We start from the raw sequence: 14769 nt of genomic DNA on the forward strand, positions 1-14769 counted from the left end.
CTTCTGCCGAGGGGACACGTGAAGAGTCAGTTGGATGAAGTATAGATGAAAGTCATGCAAATATCAACAGGAGGATCATTCCAGGCTGAGCAGGGAGCAAGTGCAAAGCCCGAAGGCATTAATGGCTTACCTAGGCCACTGAATTCCATTTCTTCTTTTTTGTCCTCCAGTGTTATAGCCTTGGCCAGTCCTTGATGTGGGCAAGTTAGAAACCTTTTTATTTGTATCATTCTTATACCATCCTCTTTCAATCTATCCAGCCATCCAGGAGTCCTTAAGCAAGGAGAGCCGCAGCAGTTAGGCAGGAAGAAGCCGGGGAAGCAGTGCAATCGATGGCTTCAGCAATCCTGCCGAATGTACAGAAGGAGGTGACCTGTGCCATCTGCCTGAATCTTCTGACAGAACCCTTGAGTCTAGGCTGTGGCCATAGCTTATGCCAAGCCTGCGTCACTGTGAATGATGAGGAGGCAGTGACTGGCCCAGGAGCGACAAGTGGCTGTCCTGTGTGTGGTACCAGATACTCAGCTGGGAACCTATGGACTAATCGGCATCTGGCCAAAATAGTGGAGAGACTCAGGGAGGTTGAGTTGAGCCCAGACTATGGAAAGAAGAGAGATCTCTGTGACCGCCATGGAGAGAAACTCCTACTCTTCTGTAAGGAGGATGGGAAGGTCATTTGCTGGCTTTGTGAGCGGTCTCAGGAGCACCGTGGTCACCACACATTCCTCATGGAAGAACTAGTCAATGAATGTCAGGTAGGGCCCTGGATGGAAAGAAACAGGGCAGCAAATGGTACTTGGTGGGAAATCTCACCTTTCCATCCTTCTTTACTCCCCTTGACACCATAGGCATTCATTCTGTGATCTTGTTCCATGTACATCTTTTACCTTATACTAAGCTTCCAATGCCTGGGGTACATGTCTGTGTATTCCTTCCATTTGCATAAAGAATGAGCCTAGAGTCCAAACAGTCTCTTGGCCAAGAGTAAGAGAGGTTTCTTGGGTTTTTCCCTCCTTTCATTGTATGGCTGGTGAATTCTTTCCCAGAATTAGCTCTCACTGCTCCTCTCAGCAGGATGATTCTGGGGAAACACTGTAACTGAATGAGGAAAGGGCATTGATAAGAGGGAAGGACCCACCCTTTTGGCAGGAGGATACTTACTGTAAAAGAAAAGAGAATCAGGCCACTCTTGGTAAGGGCATGGTGCCCTCTATCACCCAGGAATAAAGAATAGATTCACCTTCTCAGACTCTCAGATTTTTTTTCCATGTCATAGATTCTAAAAATTAGCCTCACAATTTCTGTAAACTGGTCTTTTCTGGGATCAACTTGTTTGTCCTTTACCCAGGTGATGAGAAAGCTCATAGCTTAACTCTGGTGTGATTCTTTTCTCCCAGGAGAAGCTCCAGGCAGTCCTCAAGAGGCTAAGGAAGGAGCAGCAGGAAGCTGAGAAGTTAGAAGCTGACATCAGAGAAGAGAGAACTTCCTGGAAGGCAGGAGGGAACTCTTTCTGAGGATTTCTGAGACAGGAATCTTTGCAGGACCTTTGGTCCTAATCCAGGGAGGCCTCCTATTTGTTCCTTGACAGTGAATGAGTCCTGAAGTGATTTCATTAGTTTTCTTCTTTGTCCTATCCCTGTCTGGGCTGGGGGCTGGAAATTGGGCATGTTACACATACACAGATACTTGGAATTGAGCACAAGGATGAACTCAATGGTGGGGGAGGCTGCAGAATACTGTGTTCCATTTCTCTTTTCCAATGAAGCTTTGGTACTTCTGGCGGAAGACACTGAAAAAAGGATCAGGGTTTTCCTCCAGGTTCCAGTTGAGAGTGTGGTAATGCAGAAAGTCATGAGTGTCCAGGACAGCTGTCTACAAACTAAGCCTCATTTTGTCTCAGGGTTGGCCTAGGTAAGACAGTCTGAGGTCTTTGTTCTAGTAGGCGCTGAAGGGAAAATTATAGGGAAAAAACATCTTCCCGAAAATTACTTTCCTGCTTCTACTCCCCGCCTGGTTTGAAATCTATGGAAAATATTTCTTTTCCTGGCTCCTAATTCCTTTCACAGGCCCTCAGCCTGGCAGACTCATTACCTCTCTCCCTTGTCCATCCTGGCAGTATCAGGTACAGACTGAGAGACAAAGGATACAAGCAGAATTTAATCAGCTTAGAAGCATCCTCAACAGTGAGGAGCAGAGAGAGCTGCAAAGATTGGAAGAAGAGGAGAAGATGACACTGGACAACTTGGCAGAGGCTGAGGATGAACTAGCTCAGCAGAGACAGCTGCTGAAAGAGCTCATCTCAGAACTGGAGCTTCGGGGTCAGTGGTCAACAGTGGAGCTGCTGCAGGTAAGAAGAATCACCCAATCGGAAATTCTGGAAACACAGTCTGTTTCCTTTTCTTTTATGTCCTTAGGCTCTTATCCGGGTAGTGACACTAAGAGGTTGCTTTGGCCTTGCAGTGCCCTTCTTTGTCATCCATTCCAGATATCATGGGGATGATTGAATATAAGCATTCTAGGAGTGTATCCCATTTTTTGTAATTTATGAAGTCGGGGAACACATTTGACCTTGGAGAGAAGAGCCATAGTATCCAGTGGTAGTCTCTGGGCCCCTGCTATCTGTGATCTAGTGTTGGACATTTGTCAGTCCTCTTTTTACTTAGATCAGTCACAGGCAAACACATGCATTTTCAGGTTTAAGATGTGTTCTTTTTTTAAAATTAAAATATGCCTATTTGTTATTGCCAATAGCTCATTAATTTTTAAAAATGTCTAATGATATAATATAGAGCCTTTCTGGGGTAGAATTGGGAAAATATGTAGACAAGCACACACAAACTTGAGTGCAATATGTGTGTGTGTGTTGACTAGGACAGAATGCTGGTGTAAATCTATAGAGACTTGACAGAATAACTTGAACTAATGTTAGCATTTAAATAATTTTTTTCTACAAAGTACTTTTTGCTTGACTCTTTGTCTATCTGCTTCCTCCTTCATGTTTTGTTTGTTTGTTTGTTTGTTTTGCTCTATTACCAAATGTTTCTGTTTTAAATTCTGGTACCAAGCAGAGGGGCAATTGATTTTCATTTATTGGATTATTTCCTTTGTCTCTGGTGCTTACATTTCAGCTTCTTTTTATTCCTCTTGACTTTTGTCTTCTTCTTTTTTTTCATTTCAGGTTACTTTGGAACATAGGTTCCTAAACTTTTTTTAATGTATTAGAATTACCTACAGTGCTAATAAAGACCTTGGATACTCAGGCCCATTGTAGTAAGACAGGGCCTGAGCCTGAGTATTTTCACCAGGTTCTCCAAGCAATTATAACACAAAACAAATTTGAGCAAAAAACTACAATAGGTCTTTTCAACAACTTAGGCTGGGACAACTGGATATCTGCATGCAAAAGAATGAAGTTGAACCCCTACCTCACACTACTTACAAAGATTAACTCAAAGTAGACCAAAAACCTGAATATGAGAGCAAAATTATAAAACTGTTAGAAGAAAACATAGATATAAATTTTTGTAGCTTTGGATCAGGCAATAGTTTCATAGAGATGACATCAAAAGCTGAAGTAAAGAAAAAGTAGATAAATTGGAATTAATCAAAATTAAAATATTTTGTGCTATAAAGGACACCATGAAGAAAGTGAAAAAGCAGTCCACAGAGTGGAAGAAAAATTTTCAAATCATGTATTTAATAAGGTTTAATATACAGTTTATCTATCTCTCTCTTACAACTCAAAAATAAAAAGACAAGTAACACAATTTAAAAATGGATGAAGAACCTGAATACACATTCGTCCAAGGAAGATGTACAAATGGTCAATAAGCACATGAAAAGATGCTCAACATCATTAATCATCAGGAAAATACAAAATCAAAATCACAGTTCACCATTTCACACCTATTAGGAGGAATATGATCAAATAAATGGATAATACTAAGTGTTCGGAAAGATGTAAAGAAATTGAAACCTTCATGAATTGCTGGTAGCGATGTAAAATAGTCAAGCTTCTTTGGAAAACTGCTTGGCAGTTGGTCAAAAACTTAAAGACAGAGTTCCCCTATGTCCCAGCAGTTCCATTCCTACATATATACTATATACATGGAAGAAGTGAAAACATATATCCACATATAAACTTATATACATTGTTCATAATAGCACAAAAATGAAAATATCTCAAATCTCTTTTAACTGATAAATGGATAAGCAAAATGTGTTATATCCAAACAATGGAGTATTATTTAGCTATAAAAAGGAATGAAGTAGTAATACATGTTACAACATGGATGAACCTTGAAAACATAACATTAATTGAAAGAAACAGACACATTTATAGGTTTTGTGGGTTTTTTTGTATGATTTCATTTACATGAAAGTCTTTAAATGGCAAATCCATAGAGGCAGAAGTTATACAGTGGTTGCCAGGGCTCTGGGGAAGGATAAATAGGAAGTGATTGCTAACGAGTGCACAGTCTATTTTTGCAGTGATAAAAAAATGTTCTGGAATTTAATAGTGTTGATGGTTGCATAACATTGTAAATATACTAAAACCTACTAAATTGTGCACTGTAAAAAGTGAATTTTATGGCATTTGAATTATATCTCAGTGAAGACAAAGGCCCGTTTTTATAGCTCCTCCCTAAGCTCTTCACAGCTCTTTCAACTGGCATCTTCATGAAAGAACTACTGTGTTTATGTCACTTGTTCAGACATCTTTTCTATTTAATTCAGCTGGAGTTGCTATTTGGTCACTTGCAATAAAAATAATTTTAATAGATCAAAAATTATAAAATTTTTGGAATTGACATCCCACATCTAGATGTTAGCCTCTGAGGAGGGCAAATGAACAATCAAGGAACTTATTCTTTTACCTGATTAGAGAGTTTGGCCATGATTAGAGATAAAAGATGATTCGACACATAACATTTGAAATCAACAGCACCTATGTGTGAACTGAACTTAAGATTGGAAGAGATCACCCATAGGTAGTAGATAGAGTAGGGCTTTTCTATACATAAGACCATGTCATCTGCGAATAGAGATAGGTTTACTTCTTTCTTTCCAATATAGATGCCTTTTTTTCTTTTCTGTGAGTAACTGTCCTGACTAGAACCTCCAATACCATGTTAAACAAAAGTAGTGAGAGCAGACATCCTTGTCTTTTGCCTGAACTTAGGGAAAAAGCATTCAGTTTTTCACCATGAAGTATGATGTTAGCTGTGGGTTTTTCATAGATGTCATTTATCAGACTGAGGAAGCTCTCTTCCATTCCTAATTTGTTAATATTCCACTTTTGTTTCTGTTATGAAAGTGCATTGAATTTTGTCAAATGCTTTTTTTATGTTTATTGTCATCATGTGGTTTTTATCTTTTATTCTATTAAAATCATATATTACATTGATTTTCTTGCAGTTCTAGGATAAATTCTACTTGGCTATGATGTATAATTTTTTTATACTTTTCTGGCTTTGATTTTCTGGTATTTTGTGTCTATATTTATAAGGGATATTGGCATAGTTTTCTTTTCTTGTGATGTCTTTGGATTTATTATCAGGGTCAGATGAGCCTCATGTAGTGAGTTAGGAAGTGTTCCCCCCTCTTCTATTTTTTTAAAGAATTTGTGAAGTATTGACATTATTTCTTTTTAAAACTTTAGCAGAATTCACTAATAAAGCCATCTGCATCTGGCCTTTTCTTTGCATGAAGTCTTTGATTTTCAGTTCAATCTCTTTACATGTCTTAAGTCTATTCATATTTTCTATGAATAGAGTTTCCATATTGTTTAATCAGTATTGGTAGTTTCTGGTAGGAATTCATCTATTTCATTTAGGTTATCTAATTTATTGGTATACAATCTTTCATAATCTTTATAATTCTTTTAATTTCTGTAAGGTCTGTGGTAATGTCCCATCTTTCATTCCTGATTTTTTTCTTGGTGTGTAAAGCTAAAGATTTGTGAATTTTGTTGATATTTTCATATAACTCATTTTTTATTTCTCTGATTTCTCTACTGTTTTTCTAGTCTTTCTTTCATTAATCTTCCTTCAATCTTTATATGCTTTGATTCATGTTTTCTTTCTTCTTCCTAGGATAGGAGTGGAATCATGAAATGGTATGTATGGGTGGCCAGCAGTGACACCTTTGTGTTCCAAAAAAAAGGTTTGTAGCCATTAGAATTATTTGGTGGTCAATCAGAATAAAAAATCTCCCAGAGTAGGGAAATTTGGATGTCATACTTTCTTAAATTGCTGGTCACAGATGAGGATTTGAGTGCTCATATTGAGAATGGATCAGATTCTACAGTAGTAAATCTGGTGGTTGAAGTTCAGAAAGGGTATTAATGATAAGAAGTTTTACTATCAGACTCCTGTGGCTTTACTCATTTACTTGACCTGTCTGCATCCAGCTCTGGATCTTTCATTTCATAGGTGCTTGTCATATCAGAGGGGGGGCCTTATCAAGTCCTAAAATACGACATAGGGACAGCAACTTTATATTTACTTTACTTACATGGGAATAACAGAGACCAGGTCATTCTACAAGGTTCTCTTTGGATTTCCAAAAGCAGATCCAAGCCTCAAGGCTTTGACACTGGTGCCAATAAATAATCTCTTCCTGTTCACACACTTTCAAAGCTCGTATGAAAAAGTATAACCCTTGTGTCTAAAGTTGCCAACCCACTTGGCAGCATCAAATTCCTTACAAACATATGAAATTCTAACCATTTTTAGTTTAGTGGTTATAACTTCTCCTTTGCTAAGTGTTCATAAGTTTTCCCAGAGAATCTGAAATCTCAAATGTGGGCTATACCCCTGGAGTTCAAGCTTTGGTCTAGGGCACAGGTCCATAAGCTTTTCATACAGAGACCAGCATCACAGCCATGATCTGCAGCTTCACTCTTGATTTACCTGGAAACCCACATCTCTGGCCCCTCTCTGGAAGACCCACTGAGATGCAGAGTTTTCCACACATTGTATACCATTTTTAGAGGTAGCAAAGGTTTTTCCTATACATTATTTCCATGAGGTATCAAAGGAGGGTTTAATTATTCCACTTTTAGACAAAGGAACTGTACTTTCACAAGGTGAAGACATTCTCAAGGTCACACAGAGAGTAAATGGGGAGGGAGACATGAGCACATTTCTTCTAGATCTGGGGTCAGGGCTCTCTCCCTTCTCCCCTCCTCAGAGTCTTCAGGGAAGAGGGTGCAAGTACCTCAATGATGTGGAAGGAGAGAAAGCCAATGGTGTTGGAGGGATGGACACAGGATGAGAGACGTGGAGGATCACAATTTTTTTCATCCTTAGGAGTGAGATCTGGATGCTGAAAAAGCCAAAAGCTATTTCCAAGAAACTTAAGACTGTATTCCATGCTCCAGATCTGAGTGGGATGCTGCAAGGGTTTAGAGGTGAGGAGAGAGGGAGAGAATCGTGGATGTGGGATTCCTGTGGTGTCAACAAGTAAATTGCATGTCTGATATAGCTTAAACATGAGAATAGAAGGGGGGAGACCAGAGAAGAAGGGATCTTCCACAATGAGAGGATGTGCGTATATCTCAGAGAGAATGACTGAGTATCTGATTCATTCATTCTCCGGTTCACAGCTTCATAGTACTACTCTCCTCTGCCCCTACTCTAGAGAAGAGATAGGTACAAGTGTTTATTCCTTTGTTTCTAATCAACATCATTGAATCTTTTATTATTTCAGAGCTAACAGATGTCCGATGCTACTGGGGTAAGAAGAAGTTACAAGGCCTTTAGATTGCTGTGTTTTTATCACTTTTGAGAAGTTTGTGGTTTCAGTGAAATCTTATGATCTTAGCCTCATATGTTCTCTGTACTTCTCAACACATATACATAATACATTTCTCACAACATCACTAGATAACCCTACTCCATGTCTGTCTCCTGATTTCATATATATATATATATATATATATATTTTTTTTTTTTTTTTCTGCAGTGGACATCACACTGAATCCAGTCAACCTAAATTTGAATCTTGTCCTTTCAGAAGATCAAAGACAAGTTTTATCTGTGCCAATTTGGCCTGTTAAGTTTTATAATTATGGTATTTTGGGATCCCAATATTTCTACTCAGGGAAACATTACTGGGAAATAGATGTGTCCAAGAAGACTGCTTGGATCCTGGGGGTATACTGTAGAACACGCTCCCGCAATATAAAGTTTGGTGTTAGAAAAAACACAAATCATAAAAATGTTTACTCCAGATACAGACCTATATTTGGCTACTGGGTTATAGGGTTACAGAATAAATTTAAGTACAGTGCATTTGAGGACTCTTCCTCCTCTGATCCTGAGATTTTGACTCTCTCCATGACTGTGCCTCCCCATCGTGTTGGGGTTTTCCTAGACTGTGAGGCAGGCACCGTCTCATTTTTCAATGTCACAAACTATGGGTCACTCATCTACAAGTTCTCTCAATGTTGCTTTTCTCAGCCTGCTTACCCATATTTCAATCCTTGGAACTGCCCAGCCCCCATGACTCTGTGCCCACCCAGCTCCTGACTCTCCCATTCCTCCACCTACCCCTTGTTTTGAGGCTCATCTCTTGCATTTGAGCTCATCTACATCATTCAGATCATCTCCTTGCAGTCTCCCTTTTTCACTTTAGAACTTTTATTCTTCCTTGGGATATTATGGTGTATTTGGTTTGAGTTAAGAGAGATGCTTATTTACTCATTCATTCTTTTTTATATTTTCAAAGAGTATATACTTTTTATTTCCTTTGAGTATATACACAGAAGAGAGATTGCTGGGTCATCTGGTAGTTCTATTTTTCATTTCTTTAAGAACTTCCATGCTGTTTTCCACAAAGGCTAAAGAAAGACATCTAATCTCTCCTACAGACAGAGCAGTATTAGTATAACATCCTTGACCTCCCATTTCTCCATATTTTCCTTTATCACTGATCTGAAAAGACTTAGTGAAGCCTGTTAGCCACCATCCATGTTATCTGTGATAGTCCACAGGAACCACAACATGACCACCACCAAGATCAAGTAAGGAGTCTGACTGTGTGTCAGTTTGTTGTCCAGAATATCCCAGGTTCATCAAGGAGTTGAGAAGAGGAAAACATAAGCAATATATATACCCAGTGAAAATTTTATGTACAGAATGTTTAAGTTCAAACTCTTGTCTCTTATTTTATACTCTGTGTAATGATGAATAAATTCTTGGTTTCTTTTTCCTAAAATACAATTTGGGATTTAAAACCACACCTAACTCTTAAGATCATTGTCTAAAACTAAATGTAAAGTACCTGTTTAACTGTGTTGTACATAATAATAAACATTTGCTCTCATGATTATGGAAAAGTGTATGCCGTGTTAACGTCCTGTGCAAGGTTTGTGCCCTTCAGAGAATAACTGTTGATTCTATTAAAGTTTCATTTTTTAAGTTCCCAGACTCCATTGTTAAGACCATGTCAGTTCTGGTTTTGTTTTATAGAACTTTTTATACGGAGAGTGGGATTGTTTTTTTCCTTATTTTTATTATACATATTTAAGGTGTGTTACATATTTTGATATACATAAACATAATGAAGTGATTACTACAGTCAAGTAAATTAACATATCCATCACTTCATATAGTTGCCTTTGCGAGTGTGTGGGGCGGTAAATGCATCTAAAAGGTACTCTCTTAGCAAATTTTCAGTATATAATATGATATTGTTAACTAAGTCCTGATGCTGTATATTAGATTTCTAGACATTCGTCTGAAATAATGGCATTTTTGTGTACTTTGACCTATATCTCCCCATTTCATATCCCCCCAAACACACACCCTTGGTAACCAGCTCTCTATTTCTATGTATTGATTTTTTTTATTGCACATATAAGTGAGATCATGCAGTATTTTTCTTTCTCTGTCTGGCTTATATCATGTAACATAACATCATCTTGATTCATCCATGTCATTATAAATGCAGGGTTTTCTATTTTAAAGCTGAATCATATTACTATGTATGTGTATGTATATACACTATACAACTTCTGTTTCCGTTCATCCGTTGATGGACGCTTCAGTTATTTCCATATCTTGGCTGCTGTGAATTATGCTGCAATGAACATGAGAGTACGGATATCTTTATCTTAACATGGTAGTGATTTTATTTCCTTTGGGTATATACACAGAAGAGAGATTGCTGGGTTATATGGTAGTTCTCTTTTCAATTTCTTTAACAACCTCCATGCTGTTTTCCACAAAGGCTACACCAATCTATAACCCCACCAATAGTGTACAAGGGTTCCCTTTTTTCCATACCTTTATCAACATTTTTTATCTCTTGTCTTTTTGATAATAGCCATCCTAACAGGTGTGAGGTGGTATCTCATTGTGGTTTTAATTTGCGTTTATCTGATGATTAGTGATGTTGAGCACTTTTTCCATATACCTGTTGGCCACTTTTGTGTCTTCTTTGGAGAAATGCCTATTCAGGTCATTTACTCATTTTTCAATTGGGTTTTTGGGTTTTGGCTGTTGAGTTGTGTGAGTTCCTTATATATTTTGGCTATTAACCCCTTATCTGATATGTGGTTTGCAAATATTTTCTTCCACTCTATGGATTGTCTCTTCATTCTGTTTATTGTTTCGCTTGATGTGCAGAAGCTTTTTTAGTTTGATGTAGTCTCACTTGTTTATTTTTGCTTTTGTTGTTTGTGTTTTGGGGTCATATCCACAAACTCATTGCCAAGGTCAGTATCAAAGAAATTTCCCCCTACGTTTTCTTCGAGGAATTTTATGATTTCACCTCTTAGGTTTGGGTCTTTAATACATTTTGTGGCTGGGACTGTTTTTAAGACACTTTATGTGAATGGGTTAGAAAACAGCAAAAGTATGAGTCTCCATAATCTGTCCAAAAGAGGAAGCCATGTGTAGGGACAACTTTTGTTATAACACTCTTTTGGTGTTCATGACTTTTCCTTGTGGTAAAACACTTGAATATACCACTGTATTTACCACCGCGTGCACTATAGGCATAGGATAGACATTCCCATTTCAAAAGGGGGAAATAGACAAGAAGAAGGAAGTAAATGTCCCCAAGTTAGTAAAAAACTCAATGGGGATGACAACACTAAATCTTTAGGCTAGGGAATAATCTTCTCTGAACATGTCCTGCCTTCCACACACACTGGGATGGAAGTTTAACCCCAAGGCCTCAGGCAAACCTGCCCCTGTGGCTTTGCTAGGCACAACCCAGGCTTCAGCTGTCACATATTGAAATTGCATGCTTGTGGTTTTTCCAGGTTGGTGCTGCACACTTGTTGCTCTATAGTTGTGGGATCTTAGGGGCAACCCTGCCCCAAAGCTCCCCTAGGCATTGCCCTTGTAGAGACTCTCAGCAACATCCCTGACCATACAGTTGCCTGGGTCCTCCTCCTCTCCTTTTCTCAGAAGGAGAGACAGGTGTTGGTTAGAGTGTTCTGAAAATGTCTGTTATGTACATTTGTTCTAGAGTCCAATTTAAATCCAGAGTTTTCTTATTTTATGCCTCAATTATCTGTCAGTGGGTCGATGAATCTTCTACTATGATTACATTTTTTCCTATGTCTTTTCTTAGGTCAATTAGTATTTATTTTATAAATCTAGGTGCTCTGCTGTTGGGTGCATGTGTATTTAGAATTGTTATATCTTCTTGTTGAATTGATCTTTTTTTTTTTTACTGTTTTTGATTTAAAGTCTGTTTTATGTGATGTAAGTATCATTACTTTGCCTCACTTTTGGTTTCCATTTTTGTGGAAAATCTTTTTCTATCCCTTTACCTTGAGTCTATCAAAGTCATAATGTTAATTGTTACCTAGTTGATTGGTAGTCTCAAGTGTGTATTTGTATTATACGACTTAGCAGTTTTATTGTTTCACATGTCTTTATGATAGCAAGTATTGACCTTTCATTTCCATGTTTAGAATTCTCCTGAGCATTTCTTATAGGGCCAATCTAGAGGTGATGACTTCCCATAGCATTTTCTTATCTTGGAAAGATTTTTTTTCTCCATCATTTATGAAGCCAATTTCAGCAGGATACAAAATTCTTGGCTGACAGATCTTTCCTTTAAGAATATTAAAAATAGGTCCCCAATGTCTCCTGGTTCATAATGTTTCTGCTGAGAAGTCAGCTGTTGATCTGATGGGCTTACCTTCATAGGTGACTAGATACTTTTTGCTTGTTGCTTGTGAATTTTTTTCCATCACCTTAGCATATAAAGTGTATTGACTTTACATCACAAAGTATTATTTACAACATTGTATTTAAGTTATAGGATATCAAGAAGAGTGAACATTACTTAAAAACTTTACATTCTTTCTGGGTAGGTGTTAGTGCATGTTTGTTGTGCACAAGATAGTTGTGTCATGTTATATGGAAGTATGAGCTTGTTATCATCTTTATTTGGAAATTAAGTATGATTTTAAAAAAATGTTCATGGGTGCCAAGTTGACAATGAGTGAATTTGTGTTGCTTAATTTGATGTGTCAATTTGGCTGGGCCATGGAATGCCTAGATATTTGGTCGCACACTAGTCTAAATGTTGCTGTGAAAATATTTTTAGATGAGATTTGCACCTAAATCAGTAGGCTTTGAGTAAAACAAATTATCCTCCAAAAAATATGTAAGCTTCATCTAATCAGTTGGAGTTCTTGAGAGAAAAATAGAGTGGTCCTTCCAAAAGAGGAAATTCTGTTTCTAGACTGCCTTCATACAGGAGCTGAAACATCAAGTCTTCCCTGAGTATCCTCAGGTTTTTTACTTTATTGCCTCCACATTTGCATGAGACAATTCCTTAAAATCTCTCAACTTCTTTCTTTCTCTTCCTCTCATTTTAAATAGATACATAATTTCTCTGGAGAACTTCTGACTAATGCAGGGTCTAGGAATGTACATGTAGAGCCTCAGTGTCTAAGCTACAATGAGGAGAAAAACAATGCCCCACTTCCTATCCCAGGAAGACATGAGTCACCTGAACTGGGAGGGTACATAGCTTTCAAGAGGCATGACAGAGGGGAGCAGAAACTGTGTGTGCTGCAAATAAACACAAACTTGGCATTGGACAATGTGGAGAGATTAAGCGTCAGGATGAAGAGACTGTCAAGAATCATCCTTTGACAAAATGGAAGGTCAGTGGGATACCATACTAATGGGTGCAGATCCTGTGTGTATTCTAATGAAGATCACGGGTCCCCAGGTTTACAAACTTCTGCTCACCCTTTGGTGATGGCTCTAGGTATCACTGCCCACACATTGTCCATGGATAGTCCTACAGGCTGAAAGCTCCTTATGTCCTAAGATTCTCCTGAGCCCACTCAAACCTCCCACTGTGAAGAGACATCTGCCTAATTAATGGCTCAGCACAGTCCTAAGGCCCCAGAAATGGAAGATGGCATAATTGTTACTCAGAAGTTCAGAAGTGATGAGGAGGGGAATGTCCTAGAACTAATATATAGGCACAGAGAAAATCCACAGTTGATGTCCATCAGGCTTTTTGAGCCTAGAATGCTGTTTCCAGCCTTTTAATGAGAAGAGGGAGTGAGGCTGGAAGCAATGCATAGGCTTCACATTTTCAGCAGAGAGATTCATTTCTAGGGCCAGGAGATTCTGTTAAAAGTTGGTTATTCCTCAGTGTGCAGATCTTTTCTGTTGTATATACGAATTCAGGTCTTTATTTTCTTGTAACTTCTGTAGGACTGGGCATTCCAGTAAATGAAAAAGCATTAATGTCTCTGAAGAGTCATTTGCCAATAATTCAAGATGGCACAGATGGTTCCTACTGAGTGAGAGCATCAGCCATCATACCCATGGGGTGACAGGGAAGCAGAGGTCAAAGGGATGTATAGGTTTGATTTCCCCAGTTTCCATGGATGAGTGCTGAGGTAGTGGTGTGTGCACACGCATACACAGATACTACAAATATCCACTTTGGAATCCCTTCTCTCACCAAAGTTCATCCAAAGATAGAGACCTTGAAATCCCTGGGGCCAACCAGGGTCAAGTACAGATTCTCATGAACAGTATTTCCAGCTCAGAACTTGGCTGGGGAAAAGCTGGAAGTAAAAATGCCAAAAGACATGAGGATCCCACCAAACCCTGTATAAACACACATTAATTCCCCTCACTGAACAAAGAGAACGGTGTTTTTTTCTTCATGCCTGAAAACTACCATACTCTTTCACCTCAATGAAAAGAGTGAGGCTAACTGGGGCAAACAACACACTTATCTACACCACTGTTGAGAAATCTCACAATTGTACTTAGGACTCTACCTGTATCACTGTGTATAACAGATTTTTAAAGCTATGCACACAGAGAAAAAGATTTAGAATAAAACTGAATTGCTCAGAAATATGAAAAAAATAAGACTAGGCAGCTATGAAGTTGATAGAACAAAGATTTTTTTATTCAGAAATAGTTGTTTTAAAATTTTCTAAAATTAAATAAAAATCTGTGATTCTTTAATCAGGTTATTCTATTTCGTAAAACAAAGTAAGAGAAATAATTTTGAAAGTAAACTATTACATATTCTTTAAAATCATTTACTTCAGTCACAGTGAGGGAATCAAAACTAACAGACATCATACTGGATTACTGCTTATGTGCTACAAATGATACAAGTTATTAAAAATATTTTGTTTAATTTTTACAATACTACATCAGGTAAATTTCATTATTATTTTTACAAATAAACTGAATTCCATAGAATTTAGTTTACTTGATAATGGCTAATATATAGCAACACCAGAATTATAAT

General features: G+C 37.9%; 1 protein-coding gene across 1 annotated transcript; it reads left to right on the plus strand.

The window, feature by feature from the left end:
- Positions 1-263: 263 nt before the first annotated feature.
- LOC138385195 (E3 ubiquitin-protein ligase TRIM34-like) lies at positions 264-9233 on the plus strand. The gene is made up of 7 exons (XM_069471105.1): positions 264-755; positions 1398-1493; positions 2117-2347; positions 6096-6118; positions 7314-7414; positions 7714-7740; positions 7969-9233. The coding sequence occupies exons 1-7, from the start codon at positions 333-335 to the stop codon at positions 8532-8534; spliced, it is 1467 nt and encodes a 488-aa protein (XP_069327206.1). The 5' UTR covers positions 264-332; the 3' UTR covers positions 8535-9233.
- Positions 9234-14769: the final 5536 nt, after the last annotated feature.

This window comes from Eulemur rufifrons, chromosome 6 (genome assembly GCF_041146395.1).
Source record: "Eulemur rufifrons isolate Redbay chromosome 6, OSU_ERuf_1, whole genome shotgun sequence".
Lineage (NCBI taxonomy): Eukaryota > Metazoa > Chordata > Mammalia > Primates > Lemuridae > Eulemur > Eulemur rufifrons.

Bases quoted from the DNA above. Each gene is read 5' to 3' on its own strand.
- LOC138385195 (XM_069471105.1), top strand. From the start codon at position 333: ATGGCTTCAGCAATCCTGCCGAATGTACAGAAGGAGGTGACCTGTGCC. The intron at 6,119-7,313 runs GTATGTATGGGT...TTTCATCCTTAG, and splicing joins AGGAGTGGAATCATGAAATG to GAGTGAGATCTGGATGCTGA. The intron at 7,741-7,968 runs GTAAGAAGAAGT...TTTTTTCTGCAG, and splicing joins AGATGTCCGATGCTACTGGG to TGGACATCACACTGAATCCA.